Source organism: Epinephelus fuscoguttatus, linkage group LG6, assembly GCF_011397635.1.
Source record: "Epinephelus fuscoguttatus linkage group LG6, E.fuscoguttatus.final_Chr_v1".
NCBI lineage: Eukaryota > Metazoa > Chordata > Actinopteri > Perciformes > Serranidae > Epinephelus > Epinephelus fuscoguttatus.
Genome location: NC_064757.1, coordinates 12,870,638 through 12,889,888, shown reverse-complemented (window position 1 = coordinate 12,889,888; position 19,251 = coordinate 12,870,638). Strand labels below are relative to the sequence as shown.

Genomic DNA, 19,251 nt, shown 5'->3' with positions numbered 1-19,251 from the left:
ATTTAAATGGATGAGAACACAGCACTACATTTGACACGATATTCTTACATTCTACAGGGACATCTAGTGGCCACAAGTGGTCACAGCAACTCCACAAATGACAACTAATGCCAGTAGGTCTGTTACAAATGCTCGCCAACTAGGGGGTAAAATTGATCAGTTAATCAATAATGGTGTGAAGCTTTGTAAAACTTAATTTCTTCAAATGAAATGTAATCTAGTCTTTCCTTGATCTGTCATCACAGTGACACCCTGAGCCCTTTATAACAAAGCTCATGTAGAGCTCTACAGTTTTGGGGGAACCTAAAAGGCCCTGTGGCCCAGCTGGATAATTTCAAACACGTGACAATAGCATTCTTCACATGCATTTTGACTATTCACTTAAATTTCAACTCGGAACAAGGAATATGGAAAAGATAAAGAGGTATCAAAGGAATATCTCACCCCTACATGACCACCTGTACATCAATTCCTCACCCCTTGTTGTGTTGAATTTGTGAAGAAGCCTTTGTTTTTCTTGCATGCCTCCAGTGAACTAAGAATCCAAAAACAGAGAAAATTCTTGATAATTTAAAGTCAAAGGGGTCCACCTTTAATGACATATCAAAACATCTGTTTACAAACTCTCACACAACTGAGTGCAGTATAATTCAAGTCTCATTTACCCAGTCGTGCACATGCATTTTTGCTAAAACCCTCCTATACTGAACTGAAGGTAAAACTCCCTGCTCTCTTCAAGGCCAGACTCCATCGACAAAAACAGTAGTTTTATATTGCTGAGCACAGGAGCAGCTGGTCTACCCCTGCCTCAATCAGTTAGTCCATTTGTTATTGTGTGACTCACCTTTCGACTAGATTATTGTAATTCCCTGTATATGGGGGTGACTCACTCCACACTTTGGAGACTCCAGATGGTTCAATTGCAGCTGCTAGACTCTTAACAGGAGCAAAGAGACTACAACACATCACTCCTGCTATTTGTGTTTTGTAGCCTTAAATGGTTTGGCTTCACAATACAGTGCCTACTTGATAGTTCCATATTCTCCCCCTCGATCTCACAGGTCTTCCTCACAGCAACAACTCTCGGTCCCTCACTCACGCCGCGAAACCAAAGGTGACCACATTATTGTTGTTGTTGTTGTTGCAGCTCCCACAGTAAGTCCTGTTCCACCACTGAGTTTTTAATCAGAATTAAAGACAAAACTTTTTCACTTGCTTGTAGTTCAGCCAAAGACTTAAATATCTTTAAATTCTTTCTTCACTTTGCTGTTTATGTTGAGTTGTTTCTGCTTTTTCATTTTAGTCCTGCCCTCTCTCTATTACTGCTTTATTGTATTACATTATGTATAACTGCCTTTTATGAACCCTTTACTTAATCATGTAAACCTGCGTTGAGGCAGATTCTAACCCAACTGCCTCGACTGGAAAGCATTTTGGTTCAACTCCTGTTGTTTTTAAATGTGCTATATAAATTACTGACTTGACTTTGCCGAATCCAAATTAACCCTTTAAATATCAAAGTCACACAATAACACAAACAAACAAAGTGATCGAAGCAGCAGTTGACCAGCAGCTCTGGTGTTCAGCAAGGTAAAAGTACTGACTTTGTCTGTGGTGTCTGTCTTTGAAGAAAGCACAGAAAAGTTTTACTTTCAGTTGTTTAAAATGCTGGAGTTCTAGCGAAAATGCATGTGCTTGTCAAGTACTGAGGGTACAGCTGGATAAACAAGACTTGAATTATACTGCACAAGTTGTGTGAGTTGTTGAACAGATGTTTTCATATAGTTTTGCTGGTGTTAATGGTGGACTTCAATTCATCAGGATTTGGTCTTTTTTTTGGATTCTTCGTTCATTGTGGAAGCATGTGAGAAAAACAAGTTTCTTCACAAATTTAACAACACAGGATGATTAATTGATATACAAATAGTCATGTGTGTGGGGGGGTGAAGTATTCCTTTAAAGACACTAAAGACTAACTTCTATCAGCTTTTCACTGTGACAGATGGGATCCTACATAAAAATACAGCTTTATACTGAAGTTGCAACAGTGTTGGCTATTTGGCATGAGATTTCTGTTTTTAATCCTTCCTCTTCTCTGTGGTTTGACATAGGCAGGGCTCTGTAGGAAATATTTTATCAAACCACACCCAAACAGTCTGATAAAACACATTAGCAGAGTTTTTGAGTTTTTAACTTCTAATAAATGATACCTAAGGATGTTTATTTTCACACTTTGTTGCTAATTTAGTCACATCTGTCAATATTATGAAGAATTTTCAGAGGCATTTAAATAAATGCACACAATTTGGAATAAAGTCCTTGTCACTGTTTTACCAGTGGCTGACACCATTAACTTGTCTGCTGTATGTAAGGTTGTCCCAATTCCTCCATCATCTTATGTGCAAAACCCCTTTCTGTACTTAAATATTAAATGAAATTCCCAATACTAAATGTTGAGTTTATACAAGGTTCATTGTTTTGGAAAATGTGCATTTAATTAGTCATAATTAAAGCATCTTTGTCCCTTTGGAGTGAATCTCGAAGGAGTGGACTGAGATGATATTATTTTAGAACTGATAAAATTTTAAAAAGCTCGAGGAAAACATGAATGGCTCAACATAATTTATTTTCATTTTATGTTAAAATGTACAGAGTTCTTTGAAAGTACTTGCTAAGAAAGAAAGAAAAAAACAGAATAAATGGAAATACATACAGGGACAGAGTAGAGAGTTGAGGCCGCTGAGCGCAAATCAACCTTCACTGTGTGCCCAGCCATCACTCCTCTCTTTATTTTGCGCTCTCTCTTAGCATACAACGCAACATGTACAATTACAAAGGATACAAAAAGGGAAGCGATATAAACAGACAGAAATATACTGAGCTCCTTTTTACATGCCTCTTAAATGTAAGGAAGTCATCCTATACACACACAAGTAAAAAAAAAAAAAAAGAAAAAGAAAAAAAAAAAGAATGCCAAGTGACCTTTAGATATTTGTAGTCCTTTTGTTTAAAATAGCATTAATATACTACACAAAGATAGAAAAACTCTAGAGATGAGATGGAATGGAGAGGTTAAAGGCATCTTAAAGTCACTAAAAGTGAGTGGTAATTTTTTTAAATTTTGAATTTCTTAGTAATTATTACCCAAGAGGCGAGCTAAAAAATATGTATTGTTTTTTTTTTCCTGAAACAGAAGTGAAAAAAATGACAGTACCAATATCAATGTCAGAGTTTCCTTTTATATTATAGAAAAAACATTTTCTCTACAATAGGTTTTTCTAAAGTCAAAAAGAGTCAGCTTGTGTCATAAAAGAAAGCTGCCCAGTCTGATAAAATTCAGAAAGAAACAAAACACAAAAGAAGTAGAGAACAGAACGATACACACAAATAAAGTATGCAATGTCAGGTCTGTAAGAAAATTAAAACTCCTCTTTTGACTTTGAATACTGGTACATGGAGCAACAAGGTCGACCAAATCAACCCTGCCGGTTGAACGCCACAACCAACAGAACCTCTAACACTTAACTCACCTCCGACCCTGCTTTTATATGAGTGTGCCTCTATGTGAGGGCCAAACCATGCACTAGATCAGGCATTTAGGCACACCTTTTCTAAGGCTAACTGTCTACTGCCGTATTTCCAGCCAATGGGAGTGCAGAATTTTGCAGAAAAGAAAAAGGAAAAAATACAGTTTTAACAGAATACACCATTCAGAAGCAGACTCCTGGACCTCTTTGGGTCACTAACACTTGAGGAGAGGTCAGCAATAGTTAACTGACCTTCCTTAAAGCAGTTAAATGGAAATCCCACCGTTTGTTCTGCATTCCTTAAACTGCTAAAAAAAAAAAAAGGCTGACATAGTACACCGTCTGTCAGTGGAGTGTGGACAAGAACAGCTGAATGTTTCCTGAGCTAGCCACCAATTGGTGACAGCTAGCCAGCATGTGTGTGTGTTTGTGGGTGGGTGTGTGTGTGGTTGTGTGTGCTGGATATTGGGAAGTACCGGAATATTTACATCTAAACGTTTCAGAGTGGCGGCAAACTGGAACATAATGCTACTTGTTTTGTTTATGGACATTTATTAGACAGTAACACGCTCGTCTCTTCTGCCTCTTTGCTGTGTTTTGGTACAACAAGGTCCATCCGGGAAGACAGAAACTCTGGAAACAGCTCAACACCTCAAACACCGGAGGCCCCGCTCCTATGCTTTTCTGGAACTGGGTGAAAAGCCGTCTGACAGAGTGGCCACATAGATGTTCGGGGATTTCTGAGAGAGCAACAGGGTGTATCACCATTTCAGAATGCCACACATATAAAGACCAAAGCATATAAGAGGTCGGACTGCACACGAGTATTTCAAAAAACAGTCAACAAAAACAACGACAACAAAAATAAGATTCAACATTATGTTTAACAAAACAAAACAAGAGTCCGCCTACAATGTTTCATTGTCTCTTTTTTCATGGTAAGGCTTCCTATATCACTTAAAAGATTGTGTGCATGGTTGAATATATTCAATTAACCACTGTTTTTCATTCGCAGTCCGACAGAGCAGGGTACTCCTGTATTGTCTTTCTCTGTGTGTTTTCTTCGTCACTCTTGTCCTCCCCTTCTCTCCTCCTGCGCATCGTGAGGAGGAAGAGACTCCTGGGCCTGTGTGAAATCACGTCAGAGGACTGTGTAGGCCTGGCCTGAAGCAGCACGGCACGCCAGAGGTCCATGTACACACCCCGACCCAGAACCCCACCGACTTGTTCCCGTACAACAGCCAGCTGGGAGGGGAGGGGGAAACGAGCCCAAATGAAAAGGGACAAAATGACAACATAGAAAAAAACAGGAAACCCAAAGACCCTCTCTGTCTCCAATCACCTACTCTCCCTGGTGCCCGCCGTGGCACTGGAGAGGGTGAACAGGAGTAATGGACATTTAGAGTACAGCGAGTATCAGCTCTGGCTTCATGTCTCCTTTCTCAGTTCTTGGCAGCTCATCTGCTCATGTAAGGTGACTGTTTTGGGACACCGGCGTAGCTGTGATGGGAGGGGCCGGTGTACATCATGTTACCGTGGTGATTGGGCTGCATAGGCTGCTGCGGGTAACCCTGGCCTCCCATCATGCCCATCTGCATCTGCATGGGGTACTGAGCTGGCTGATTCATGTAAGGGGGGTTGCCGTGATAACCACTGTTCATCATGGGCTGGGGCATTCGGTAGCCGGCAGACATGGCATTGAGGGGCGTCATGTTCATGGAATTGTACGGTGCTGGCGTGGGCATGAGGTTTGGCATCATACCGCGCTGCACAGCCAAGGTGCGCGGCGTGCCCTGCATGGCCACGGCCCCTGAGCTGCGTCCGTAGAGCTGCTGCTGGTGTGGAGCCGGGGCCAGCTGCTGAGTGGCTTTGGACCGGATAGAAATATGGCCTTTGACTGTGGCCATCTGGCCCTGTAGCCGCTGTGTGTGCGGTGGGGGTCCCAGGCCGATGTTGGTTGTAGGCATGTTGCATTGCAGCTGCAAGGAGCCCAGGTTCATGGAGCCAGAGCTCAGGTTAGGAGGTGGGGTCATAGTGGGCTGGCCCTGAGGGAGGGGAGTGTGGGGTGAAGGGGCCAGCCCGGGATTGGAGAGAGAAACACTGGTGGCATAGGAGGTGACGGAGGCTGAATGAGAGTAGGGCATTGCGTGGGGGTCCATGATGGTGTTGGTGAGCTGCTGGAGTTTGGCTAGGCTGAAGGTTGCTGAGGGCTGGGGGTAGCCCCCTGTGCCAAAGTCCTGACCCATGCGCTCATATAGGGTGCGGCCCCCTCCTCCACCTCCACTCTCAGGGATCTCCATGATCATGGGCGTGGAGGCAAAGCCATTGCCCATGCTACACTGGGACAGGGCCTGTTGTTGTTGCTGCGGTGGTGGCGGTGGCGCCGACGGTGGAGGCTGAGGGTTGGGGGCTTGTTGCTGCTGAGGAGGCTGCGGAGGAACCTTTTTTTGGGACTGTTGCTGCTGCTGCTGTTGTTGTTGTTGCTGGTTAGTGCTGGGAGGCCTCTCTATCACACCACAGCTCTGAGGGGACTTAATGCCACAGCTGGGGGTGTTGGATGGTGGTGGGGGTGGCGGTGGCTGAGGCACAGCACTGCCTACATTACTGGCACCTGGTCCGCTGTTGGGCCCTGGTCCTGTTTGCTGGATGAGGCTACAGCTTCCCATCGCTAGTTGGGATCCTCCCGTTCCTGTGGATGATGTGAGGCTGGGGGCTGGCACAAAGGAACAGCTGTTGGACTGGGAGGAGGACGGGGTGGCCGAGCTTGAAGAAGAGGAGGCTGATGATGAGGAAGCTGTGGAAGCTCCTGCAACAACAGCGGCTGACATGCCCCCTCCGTTCCCCCCATTTCCTGTTCCATTACCCCCTCCGCCCATGGTGGAGTCATAGCTGCTGGGGTTGTCATAGTTCTCCGTGGTGCTCTCTATGCTGCCAAGGTCACTGAAGCCACTGTCCACCACCTGCTGCGAATGGTCCGACACAGACGGTACATCCATCATTGGCGACGTTTCCATGTTCTGCTGGGAGGGGGCAGATAGAGAGCTGGGATGCTCTGGTGTGATCTGGGTGTACCCCCCTCCAGCACCTCCACCACTGCCCCCTGCTCCAGTAGGGCCAGGTGTCCCTCCTCTCTGCCCTGCTGGTGTTGTGTCCATAATGCCCGAGGGCAACCCCGGACTGTTAACCGAGCGCACAGATTGACTGGGCAGAGGCGGCACTGGGGGATTGGGAAGGGGGCTGCTGTGTTGGGAGGCCCCACATTCCTCCACTAAGGCCAGAGCCTCCTCCTCGGCCTCCCCTGTGTGGCTGTAACTCTGCAGGGTCCGGCAGGCAGCTAGGGTCTCCTCACAGTCCTGGTAGGCCCCATGGTGTGGCTGGGGTTCAGTCTCTTCGTCCTGGGCTTCCCCTTGTGTCAGGGACTGGACGGCCTGCATAGTCTCCAGGTCCAGCTCATTGGAGTGATGGTGGGGGTGGTGCGGGTGATGGTGGCCCAGCTCCTCTTTGAAGTCAGAGTGCTGGTGTGGGTGGGAGTGTGGATGTGTGTGTTGGGGTTCCATCAACAGCGTGACGTCCTTGTCATCAGGGTGCAGAGACTGAAGCTCCATGGGTTCTGAGGGAACAGACATGGCCGTAACAGTTTCTACTGCTGCAGCTGCTGCAGCGGACTCCTCCTGCTCTCTGCGCCGCCTCTCTTCCTGCTGTGGGTCGGTTGAGGAGGGTCGACACTTCGACTCCTGCGCCTCCTCCTCAGCCTCCTCCTCCTCCTCTTCTTCCTCCTCCTGTTTGCTCACGTAGTCCCGGGCCACGCTGTTCTCCATGTCTAAAAAAGCCTCTCCGCCTTGGGGTTCTTCTTTGACCGGAGGAGAGCTTGCACGGGAGGCAGGCTCCTCCTCTTCGTCTTCGTCATCATCTTCATCTTCAGAGTCCTGGCTTTTTCTCTTCTTGCTGCTGTTAGTGCTGCCGTTGCTCTTGTCCTCCAAGTGTCCGTCACCTTCATCATCTGCGTCATGGTCTTCACTGCGTCTGCTGCCTGAACCTGGTGTAACTGCTGCTCTCCTGTTGATGCTACCGCCACCACTGCCCATGCTGCCACATTCCTCTTCCTCCCTCTCCTCATCGTCATCATCCTCTTCCCTGTCGCCCATGTCTGCATCCTGAGGCCGAGACTGTGGAGCCCGGGGTCCTGAGGTGGAAGAGGAGGAAGAAGGGGACAGCAGGGGACGGGATGGTGGACGGCTGGGTTTATCTTCTTCCCAAGTTCTTTCAGTCTCTTCCTCCTCATCCTCCTCCTCTTCTGGCTCAGAAGTTGGGGGTGGTTTGGGGGCGGGCTGTGGTGGCTGGCGGAGGGCACGGTTCTTGGGCGGTCTCCCTCGCCTCCTGGGAACCTTCTGCTCAACAGGCTTAGGGAGATAGTCATCTTCTTCATCAGAGTCTTTCTGTTTGCTGTCAGTGTTGGTTCTGCACACTCGCTTGCTGTTACGATCGTCTGTCTGGAGCAGCTGAGGATCTTTGTCCAGCTGCTGCTCCAACAGCCTTTGTCTTTCCTGCTCCTGCCTCTCTGCCTCCTCCTGGGCCCGCTGCAGGTACCAGCTCCGGGGCTTGCGGCCAGGCTTCATCTTGATTTTGGGAGGTGGTGGATCCCCACTTTGGGCCTGGCTTTCTGCAGGCCCGCCACTGGGCGGTTTTCCAGGGCCTCGTTTCTTCCAGTGCAGTGGTTTGCGGCTCTTTCCCTTGGGCCAACCCTTCTTCTTCTTGACTGGGACCTCAGGGTTGGCAGCCAGAGTCTCTGAGGGAGTTGCTGGCAGAGCAGCCACAGGCTTCAGCACAGGTGTTAGCTCTGAGAGGAGGCAAGAAGATAAGCCAGTGTTAGATAAAGCTTAACACATATCTTTGTATACACACAAACCAATCATCACTAAATCCTGTCAGGTTTGGCATCAAAGCTGCTCACCGTCTTCCTCTGAATCTGTAAGGTTGGAGTGACGGCCCCTTTTAGGTGCTGGGTCAGACAACCTCAGAGCAGAGCGGGCTGGGGGGTAGCGGTGCAGTGGGTGGCCCAGGGGCGTCTCCTCCTCCAGCCTGGGCATTGGCCTCTCTGAGTCTGAATCTACAAAGGGCTCATCCAACACCTCTGTGGTCTCAGAAATTGTCTCTGTCACCACACTGCTGTGAGGGTGGCTGCGCTGGCGAAAACGACGCTTCCTCAGTGGCTTCTAGGTAGAAACAGGACGGGTTATTAGGATCCAGGTTATTATAAATCCAGTTCTAAATGCAGCTGAAAACTAGTTTATTTTGATCAGAAATTCGACAATGATGATTGACGATTTTAACATTCTCTGTTAACAAGACACTTTTAGTTTCTCACCTTGCATTTGAGCCCCATGGCAGGCTTGGTGAGGATGGGTGGGGAGCACGCCCTCCTCTCTTCATCATCTTCATCATCGTCGTCCTCCTCTTCTTCACTGCTTTCACTGTAGCAGTTCTTCCTGACAGGTGGAGACTCATTCAACCTGGAAACCACAGGAAGCTGTGCCAGCCCCTCTCCAGGCCCGTCCAACAATCTGGGCTTAGGGCCTCTCTTTTTCCTGGGGGGCCGCCCTCTCCGTGTGGGGGTTATGGAGGGGTGCCTGGCCATGTCCAGAGAGTGAAAGGCTGTGGCTTCTGTTTGTCTGTCCAGGGAGAAAAGGGAAGGGGGGCTACTGGCAGAGCCTGCGGTTTTTCCTTCTTCTGTTCTCTCCTCGTCCTCATCATCCTCGTCCTCCACTGGGCGGATCTTAGCTGGCCGTCCCACCCGTGCACTGTCTTTCACCTTGCCCCAAGGCCAGTTTTTGGGTGGACGCCCCCGAGGTCTGCGTTCTCCATTTGTTGGGGGAGGGGGACGCGGTGGCTCTGGGACAGAGGGTGGACAGCGAATGGAAGGGGAAGTTGGAGAGCTCTGGCTAATGGGAAACCCCAGGAAGCCCTTTCTTTCCTCTTCTTCCTCCTCATCATCGTCCTCCTCCTCTTCCCTCTTCTTTGCTTGACGCATGTGCCAGGAGGACATTGGTGGGACCTTATGACTTGGTTTGACCTGTTTACAGATAGAGTAGAATAAAATCAATAATTAATCAATAAGAACATACAACCACTTTGACAATCTATTATTCAATTTTTGAGCGAATATAAATTTAACGTATTTACCTCCTTGCGGTTTTCCTCCTCTGGCTCTTCATCTTCCTCATCATCATCGTCATCTCCGTCGGCATCAGAGACCACAGTGTTGGTTACAATGACGGGAGTCCAGCGGAGACACTCAGGGTCGACATCCAGTTGTCGTGGCCGGGCCTTTAGACGAGCCATGTGGTTAGCCACCAGCTTCTCCCTTCGCACCAGGACCAGCCTGACACAACCAGAGGGAAAAGAAACAAAAGCGTTACAACTCTGTATGCATGTTTATTTTACAAGCAAGCATAGAGATATTAGATTAATATGGCTGTGTATGTTGGTGTATGTGCATCCACACCTATGTGTTGTTTCTTGTGTGCAGATCACTATGTATTTACAAGACTATTAGTATGTGTATGTGTACTTACAATAGAGGAATGTTAATATTTGTGTTTAAAGCAAAGCGTCACAACGTGCCACTCTTTTCTGGTGCTGCCACCAACTTTTGTCTTTGTTCACATCATTGTGACCCAAAAACCCAGTTTTGTGGGTCAATACTGTCAGGCAGTGACAGTACATTAATCACAGGCATAAACTGAAACTGTGCTAATTACACTTAACCAACAGCCCATCATTCTTCCCTTTCAATCCTACTGTTGCTAAAACATGGCGGAATATTAATAAGTGTCAAATGGCTTGGGTGCAGGTCAGTGTTAACCGCAGTGCATTACTATCACAGAGGGCCACTTCAGCAAGAGATCATGGCTGCTCTGGCCAAGATCCCACATTTCATTTCATTGTTATTAAGAATTTTATAGAAAACAACATGTTGCCAGAGTTTTAAATTTAATGATAAAACCTTTATCAAAAAGCTTAGAATAACCGAGGAGGAGCAGAGGTTGTGTAAGTCTTTCTCTTTGGACATTTCAGGACATTTAACTTTCATTAGTAATTTAATAATAATTTAGTAACTAATATACAAAAGAAGCTTATAGATTATGCAATTTTAAGCAAGGGTGTAATGCTCTAAAGTATCGCAGTGCAACTCTGATGCATGTACACACACTATCCACTATTGGGACGGTGGCAAGTAAACATACATTAGTCAACTATAACTATAAAATGAAAGCCAGCTAGACAACAAGGTCATGCACGTGAGATCAAAACCAAGACTAAACAATAGCTTATTCATGTGCCAAAGCCACCATCTGAACCAGGGTTTGGATTACATAAAGTCATGATAAATCACCCTCAGTGTTTTTATCTGTCAAAATGGACAGCCTTCACATTTTAATGTCATTGCTGAAACTATTTAGTCAAAAGCGGAAAATATTAGGTTAATGCAACATCTGCTGAGGAGTCAATTAATTAAGGCAGCAGCAGGACACCTAAATTATATTGATAGGGGAGTTTAAATACATCAGGCTGCATCCATATATCATTATAGGGACTGCATGAGCAATGATCCTACTAAAGCCTACTTTACAGGCTGGCTTTGTTTACATGCAAGGTGTAACCTGGCTACAAGCCATATTCTGCCTCGTTTGGGTTAAGCTTTACAAGAGCCTTTAATACTTTGTGACTGAGAACTGTCTGGCAACCAGATCCTCCTTCCGTCTCTCACTGCACTATAGTAAGTTATATAATGTGCTAATGCAGGGTAACAATTCATATGGCACTAAATAATATGGAGTGTTTCAGAGTGTATGCCAGTCGTGTCTCTGACCTGTCTCCTCGCTGCTCCAGCATGTTGAGGCTGTGCAGGGTGGTGGTGATGTCCTGCGGGCAGATCCCAGTCAGTTTGCTGAGTTGTCGTATGGTGATCTGCCGATCGCGGACCTCGTGGAGACACTCCAGCACCACGCTGCGCCAGTATGCCATGTAGGACAGTCGACCTAGGTCCGACAGAGGCTTCTCTGGGGAGCCTGGCTGGCCCTCGCGTTTGGACAATAAGTAGCCTGCGGGGATGGAGGAACAAACCAATGACACAGACATCTTGAGCCAAAAAGATGTACACCACAGTGTTTTCTATTGAATTTAATTTTGTATCCACAGATATATTTCCCAGTAATTGGTGGTGTCACTATGTTTGTTTTGTTACTTACTAAAGTCGATGAGAAAGCGTCCGTAGCCCCTGCGCTGGTACTGTGGAAGAATCATGATGCATGACACGTTGTATTTCTGTTGACAGTGCTTCTCCTGGAGAAGAGATAAAGACACAGACACATTCCACCATTAGAAAAAAAAAATGTAATGGAAACTACATCACAGAGCAGGCCTGTGTGGGTGAACAGCAGGGTGTTGATGGTGCTGCGTCCGCTTACTAACTGCTGTGTTTTGGCAGGGAAGTAGCATGTTAATGGGTGCACCTGCGACTCCACAGAGAGCGACAGAGTTCACGGTGCCCAGTGTTTATCTGGAACTCAACATGAGCATTTGTACTTTTGCTGGAATGCACCTGTGTGGGGTGATGACAGTGCAAATTCATTTCATTTCATTTGAATATATTTTTCTCTCCATTTTGGTTAATGTAGCTGTTTTGGTGAGTTTGTGCAGGGGGGTTGTAATTACAGAGGTATGTATTTCTTGAAAATGAAAAAGGCGCATGGACAATAAAAACACAAATTCCGACTCAATTGGCTGAGAGGCTGTGGGCAAGAGGAACTGAAATCCATCACAGGTTGAGAGCATCATGGCCGTACCTTAGAGAAGTAGCCGACGAGATGACAACCTTTGCTGTCGTTCTGGGTGAGGACGTAGAAAAGGAAAGGCTCCACATCATAGTAGAGGGTTTTGTGGTCCAGGAACAGCTTGGCCAGCAGACACAGGTTCTGACAGTAGATTGTGCTCACATTCCCATCAACCTGTTGTGGGATCAGCAAGGAAACACATCAGTGACACAAAGTTCCCTAAACGACTACAATTCAGTCCCACACACTCTACTGTGCAGGAGTACATCTTTAAGCTGCTGTTAGAGAGCTGTGGAACAAAGTGAAGGTGAATGGAGTAGAAGTCGGTGTCAGGCAATGATCTCAGCTGTGTCTCTGGAGACTCTGACAGATAGAGAGGGTGGAGGAGAGAAACAAAGAGCTGTGAAGAGAAAGAGAAGGAGGGAGGTTCGGCTTGGCAGCTGGCCAGTTATCTCTGCTCGCCTCCAAGCGAGGATGGACTGCAGAGCGGGGGAAAGAGGAGCTGCAGTGGCCATGGCCTGCAGACAACAACCCACTGAATTAATCTGCTGCTGCGCTACGAGACCGAGAAGAAGAGCTTCACTGTAAATTGGTAATTAGGAATTCTTCTAATAATAACAGTGTCATTCCCTGATGGCATTAATGGCAGAATATTCCACTATGGTGTGTAGGGATGTCTATTAATCAACATTAGGAAGTGGACTGATCAACATACTGTATATTCATGAGGCTGGGGGGAAAGAAGTGGTGTGCCATGCATAACATTAATCTCTGACCCTGCAGATACTCCCACAGTCTTAAATAAAAATGAGTGGGTCTTGGTAAAAGTCTACAGAAAGCATGGAATACATTTTTGAGAAAGGATTCATCGGTCTGTTTTGTAACGACACTGGACAATTGTGTGTCGTTGGAAGTGACTAACAGGGCTGGAGTGCAACAGTAGGTGCAATTGTGAGGCAAGAAGAGAAGAACGGGTGTCTTCGGTAGAGGATGTGGCTGTAGCACTGCTGTGGTTTACAGATTGTTATCTCTGTTTCAGTTACATCAACCATCATTCACTCACATTCTTCTAGTCTTTCACTTCATTAGCTCTCACCATCGTTCAGTCCATCATTCCGAACAGTTCATCCTCACCTCGTATACAGAGACATCGTCCTTCCTGTAGATCTCGTTGGCAGGGGGGTGGAACCAGTTACACTTCTTCATGTGCTGGTAGAGGATGCTGCGACTCTTCATGTAGCGCAGGCAGAACTCACACAAGTAGAGCTTGGGTAGTCTGGAGGGAAAAGGAAGGGGAGTGCAACAAGTAAAGGTGTAAGTGCAAACTGGTTGTAAAAAGTCACAGTAAGAGCTAAAATGAACAGTCGAGTAAGTTATAAATGGATCAACAGAGCATTTATTTGCAACTGTTCTGACAATTGACTCATTCATGGCCTTTTTTTAAGCGACAAAGCCAAACGTTCTCTGGTTTCTACTTCTTGGATGTGGATATTTGCTGTATTCTTAATCTTCTATGATAGTTAACTGAATATCTTTAGGTTTTGGTGTTTGAATACATCACTCTGGGCTTTGGGGAAATCATGATAGGCATTTTTAAAACTTTTTTTGGAAGTTTTATTAACTAAGCAATTACCGATTAATTGAGGAAGCAACTGACAGATAAATAAATATTGAACATAAATGCTAACTGCATCCCTTTTCACAGCTCTTGATTTGAACGAGGCAAATAATTCCACACTGCCTACAGAGCCAATAGGATGTGAACAAGGATAAATATAGATTTTTTTGCTCTGAGTGGGTCATTAAGCTTTTATTCTCTGCTAATATTACTTCACTTTTATTACCACCACTAAATTTTCAAATACCTAATCAAAGCAGATTAGGTAAGATTAGTAGGGCAGATTTTATTCCACGGTTACATACATTAAAAGAATTATTACACCCCCACCTACTCCAAATCAGGCTCTGGCTGGTTACCTGCCAAAGTAGGTGCTACTGTAAACAACCTTATAATTGAGCTGCATTACGCTGGAGGTGGCTGTGCTGTCTACACGCAGGAGTGTGAGCTAAGTACATTATGCTGTTGTGCTTCATTATGGTCATTAGCTTACCTGCTGTACTCCTGGGGGTAGGGAGAGGAATACCACGTCTGGATTTCAAACTTGCCAAATTCGATGACTGACGGACAACGCATCTGAGGGTCTGGCGGACCTGTCACCCCGACTTTCTGTTTGTATGAGCGACAAAGACAAAGGGAGAAAGGGAGAGGAGATGGAAGGTCAAGTTTAGGTTTACTGCTGGAGCGTCTGAGAGATCATATCAAACAGATAGATTACACATGAGGGCTGACTGCCTTAGGATCTTACACTCAAGCGTAAGAGCTCTGCAGGACACTGGGTGCCATCAGTGACACATCAGTGATAAAGGCAAACCAGTGGAGCCCACCAGGCTTAGATTTAAATTTAACAAGATCAGTTTAAACCTCCCTGCCTGCCCTTTATGATGATCATGTACTCTACTCCACTGCTACTCAGCCTAGATAATAACATCGGCCCTTTTCACACGTCATTAAGGTTTACTACTCCCTGCGTCAAACACTTAAACACTGGTGTGAATATTCCAGTCGGTATCTGAGATAGTGTTTTAATATGACTCCCGTGACACTGGCCAAACACCTGCTCTCTGGTCGATCTACTGCCGGGCTGCATGAAAAGGGCTGTTAGTGCTGATTTACATTTCCTCTCTGTAACTACACTGGCTGGGCGAACCTGTCACTGCAGGACACTGACATTAAAGCTGCAATATTCACTCCATCAAACACGGGGTGTTCTTTTGACACCAACTTTAACTTTGTGTGCCTAGCTGAGATGTGGCAGAGGCCTTGTGCACTCAGAGGCCTCCAGGGCATAGTCATACTGACCAGCTGTGCCCTTCAAACGTGGGAGTATCAGAAACAGAATGTGAAATTCAAGCAAATTTCCGAAGACAACACTGTACTTTAACTATCATAGCAAAGCTTGTTATTTGCATCTATTGGTCATTTAAAACCAAACCTTTGAACCTCAGTGAATGCTTCACTCATCATCCTGCTCTGCCCCATGTGCCCTGCATGGTTTTAATATACATGCTGAATCCAGCAGCTGTTCCACGGCAAATTAATCTATTAATACAATAGGCTCACAGCTCATTGACTTTTCCACCCACAAACGTGCCTACATCCTACAGACCTTGTCAAAGGCCAGTGACGTCATCTTTTACGACCTGGCTGTTGTTTACTCCGCTCTTTCTGACCACATTCTCATCACCACTGAAATCCAGCTCCCCCGCTGTACTCTGTGGGTTTACATAACCATCACATCCAATGACTCCAGCATGGCAGCCTCAGTTATAGCCTCACAGGTCTCTCCCTTGCTCCCCTGTTGATGCTGTCTCACTCTACAATGTGATCCCTCTTCATGTCCTCCCTTTCCATCATCCCTTATCTGTTCATTCAATAAATTTAAAAGACATTTAATATTTTGTCTCCAACTGTGTACCTGTAGTGCCAGCTCCTGGATGTGTCTGAACAGTTCAATGTCTTTTTCCGTCAGGTTCTCGTGACCGGGCAGTTTCTCATCTTCATCACGCCAGTCGCTGCCTTCCTGATTGTCTGGGGATTGAAACACAGAGTCAACATTAATGCAAATTTAGTGAGAAGCTTTCTAGACAGACGATTTTAACAATGGTGCTACTGCGACAGTGGGCAGGCATTTATACAAGGTTAACAGTCTTCCAGGGGTGGCAGCAGCTCAGTCTGTGGGGACTCAGCCTGGGAACCAGAGGGTCACTGGTTCAAGTTGCTGCATGGGCCAAGTACAGCGTGTGGACTGGTAGCTGGAGAGGTGCCAGTTTACCTCCTGGGCACTGTCGAGGTGCCCTTGAGCAGGGCACTGACACCCTAACTGCTGAGGGCGCTGAGCTGCAGCAACCCATCTTTCTGGCATCTCTCTGCATTTGATGCCTGTGTGTTTGTGTGCTGAGAGAATTCAAGAAATTCACTTGGGCTTCCATAGCCCCTTTTACACTGCCTGTTCAAGATGGGAATACTGCGTTGTTATTCCCCATCCCAGTTCTGTATAAAGGGTACGATCTCAGCATGAGGGGAAAGAGTTGTCTGGGAATGGAAGTAGTGACAGCGCTGAAACTTTGTATAAACGGGACAGCTGGCAGGACAAGATCATAGGCAGCACAGGTGTGCTGTTTTGATGATGTGTTATGCATGTGACCCACCACAGGAGATTCAAAAAGCAGCTAAAAGCAGTTAGCAGCTAACTCAAAGAGAAGGAACAGCAGCCGAAAATGTCCGCAAATTGGGAAAGCAACGAGGTCCTGGAGCTCATTACCCTACAAGCAGAGGACGAGATCAGCCACCATGTAACTGAGACAGTAAATATGCACATATGCATATTGCACTGCCAACGCTTATGTTATATGTCACACTAGGGTCACGCCACTGCATCCGCGATGCCAGCATGCTGTCTGAAATCATATACGGGGACAGCATGATGCGGCAGTTGTTTGGTTCTGCGTAAAAATGCAAAGGTGATGTACAGAAACAACTGCGTAGCGGCCCTATAGTGTGATCTCTGTGTAAAAAGGGCTCAAGTTTATTTGCTACAGCCTATTGTGCGCAGTTGTGCTGCATCTGAGTTTCCCAACAAACAAGTAAAATAAATCATACATGGCTATATTTGAGCCTCATCACCACAGATACACATTTATTTTTGATGATGAACCTACTAATGTGGCTGTTTTGGGTTTGTTTTATTCATATACAGGGTAGATAGGTTTTAAATGATCACTTCTCTTTTGACAGACTCTGGATGTGTCACAAAACTGGATTCATACAGGTTGTATAATCCATTGTACAACAAAATCTTCAAAGTGGGTCAAAACGCAGACATTGGTGCCAGTGAAACATGAAGTGAGTACTCCTAATGTGTCTGTTCTGTCACATTTATTCTCTTCTACTGTGCTGTACTTAAGACTCTGTGTGTGTGTGTGTGTGTGTGTGTGTGTGCGCGCGCGCGCCACCATGAAAAGTTCTGTGGAAAAATAACTGCTGGTGGCCACCCACTTCACGTAACAAAGCAATTTCTTTTGATGCATAAGCAACAATTTTCTCAGCCAGAAAATGACAAATCAATTCTACAGCATTTCTACCCCGGTCTACAATTTCCAAATAAGTAACATCAGGACTGGATCATTTTTAAAATGGGCAGAATGCTGCAGCAGAGTCTATGCATCACAGTAATAGTTGGTGGTACAGAGTCTGTCTGTTGGCAAACCGGCTAGCTCACAACCCTTATTCGTGTCTGACAAAAGAACTAGGAAAAGAGGCATCATGATACAATATGTTTTTAAAGCAACGATGGTGATATCTGTAACTATTACCAATTTGTGCTGTGAAAGTTTTAGAAATGATCGAATTTATAGCCTCCTTTTCATGTTTTTGCAGTCACTGCATTAATAATTTTGTTGCTGCACTATTAAAAGGTTGCTTAAATTTATGTGTTCACTACAAACAAAACAGTTCATTCACATCTCTTTTTGTACATCACTTATTATATCCAGTAAGTTGCAATTCAAAAGCTATCATATTTATGTCGAGTACATGAACTCTATAAACCCCCTTTTGGTTACTTTATAATAAAATATTCAAAGCTGAGAATCTTGTGCTCTTAGTAATAAAATACTTACATTTATAGAAAAAAAAGATGATTTTTGTCAACTGCACCAGTAAATATCTGATATCTTTAAGCAAAGAGATGTTTATCTGCAGACTTAAGATTAATCCTCCAATGGTTGTGAAATGTGTGTATAAGCTAATCCTTACCTCCTCTGTCATCTCCTTCTCCTTTGCGACTGGCTTTCTTTCGGATACGGCACTGCTGTGAGTAGTCCACCACTTCCTGTCGTGCCTTGCGGCCCTCAGGCGACGGTGTGAAGAACTTTGTGAGGGCATCGATGAGGCCCTTGGTCTTGTTGTTGAAGCGCAGGCTGCCCTGCGACAGGTCATCGTCCCGCATCGAAAAAAGCAGCCTGTCGTCACCAGGGTAACCCTCGCAGGATGAGCTGGAAGATGAGTTGGCCGAGGCCGAGCGCTTCCGCCGACCACGCCCGCCCAACTTCTTGAAGGGCCGCCCCGGCCTGTGGAGAAAGACAGAAGTCAGTAAACACTGTGTCAGAAAGTAATAAAGTTTGGTGGGCCCAGAGTCTTACTTATGGGACCACATATGAATCCACTGGAAAAACAAACACTATGTTTTTATTGATAAATTACATAAAGAAGAGAAATGTCAATAAAAGAAAAAATAGCCTTAAGCTTGTTTTGAGATGAGGTGTTTTAGCTGTTAGCTCATCTGCTCCCTGCTTGAGTGGATACATAGCATCGTGTTGCGGCTCTCCACTGGGCTAACACTAAAGAAGATGCCAGCAGCTGAAGGCGTCTCTTTACCTGTTCTTGGGCCGCCCCAGTGGTGCGTTGTAGCGCCGTTTGATTTGTGCTGCCTTTTCATGTAAAAGCTTCTTTCCCTTTTTCCTGGGTTGGCAGATTTGACAAATCCACATGCCTGGGAGAGAAAGAGTAAAAGCACAGGTTCACATACTTTGAGGTGGATTAGACAAGACAAGCTTCAGTGCAGATACCAACACGCCCTGGGACATATTGCATACATTAGCACTTCATGGTGAAGCACTATGTGCTTCATAAGAGAGCTTGAGAAATCATTAAGTGTGACTTTAATGGTCAAATAGAGTGGTCATTCATGAGCCTGGTCGGGCTGCCCCTTGAAAGTCGGAGATCTGAATCGTCATTCAGAGACCCCTCAGTCGACTGGGAATGCTTCAAG

At 45.8% G+C, this 19,251-nt stretch overlaps 1 protein-coding gene across 2 annotated transcripts in view; it reads right to left on the bottom strand.

Annotated features, from left to right (window-relative positions):
* Positions 1 to 2,607: 2,607 nt before the first annotated feature.
* The window catches only part of kat6a (K(lysine) acetyltransferase 6A), a 35,185-nt gene continuing 18,541 nt past the window's right edge, over positions 2,608 to 19,251 (bottom strand). Inside the window, exons 6-17 of one of the 2 annotated variants that reach the window (XM_049578040.1) lie at positions 18,858 to 18,972; positions 18,237 to 18,550; positions 15,898 to 16,010; positions 14,473 to 14,588; positions 13,496 to 13,637; positions 12,374 to 12,535; positions 11,777 to 11,870; positions 11,398 to 11,629; positions 9,708 to 9,906; positions 8,893 to 9,597; positions 8,479 to 8,740; positions 2,608 to 8,364 (exon numbers count right to left, since the gene is read on the bottom strand). In XM_049578040.1, the coding sequence (XP_049433997.1) occupies positions 4,985 to 8,364; positions 8,479 to 8,740; positions 8,893 to 9,597; positions 9,708 to 9,906; positions 11,398 to 11,629; positions 11,777 to 11,870; positions 12,374 to 12,535; positions 13,496 to 13,637; positions 14,473 to 14,588; positions 15,898 to 16,010; positions 18,237 to 18,550; positions 18,858 to 18,972 (5,834 nt within the window). In that variant the 3' untranslated portion in view covers positions 2,608 to 4,984. The remainder of the gene's footprint in view (positions 8,365 to 8,478; positions 8,741 to 8,892; positions 9,598 to 9,707; positions 9,907 to 11,397; positions 11,630 to 11,776; positions 11,871 to 12,373; positions 12,536 to 13,495; positions 13,638 to 14,472; positions 14,589 to 15,897; positions 16,011 to 18,236; positions 18,551 to 18,857; positions 18,973 to 19,251) is intronic. The other variant, XM_049578041.1, reaches the window with a different exon arrangement.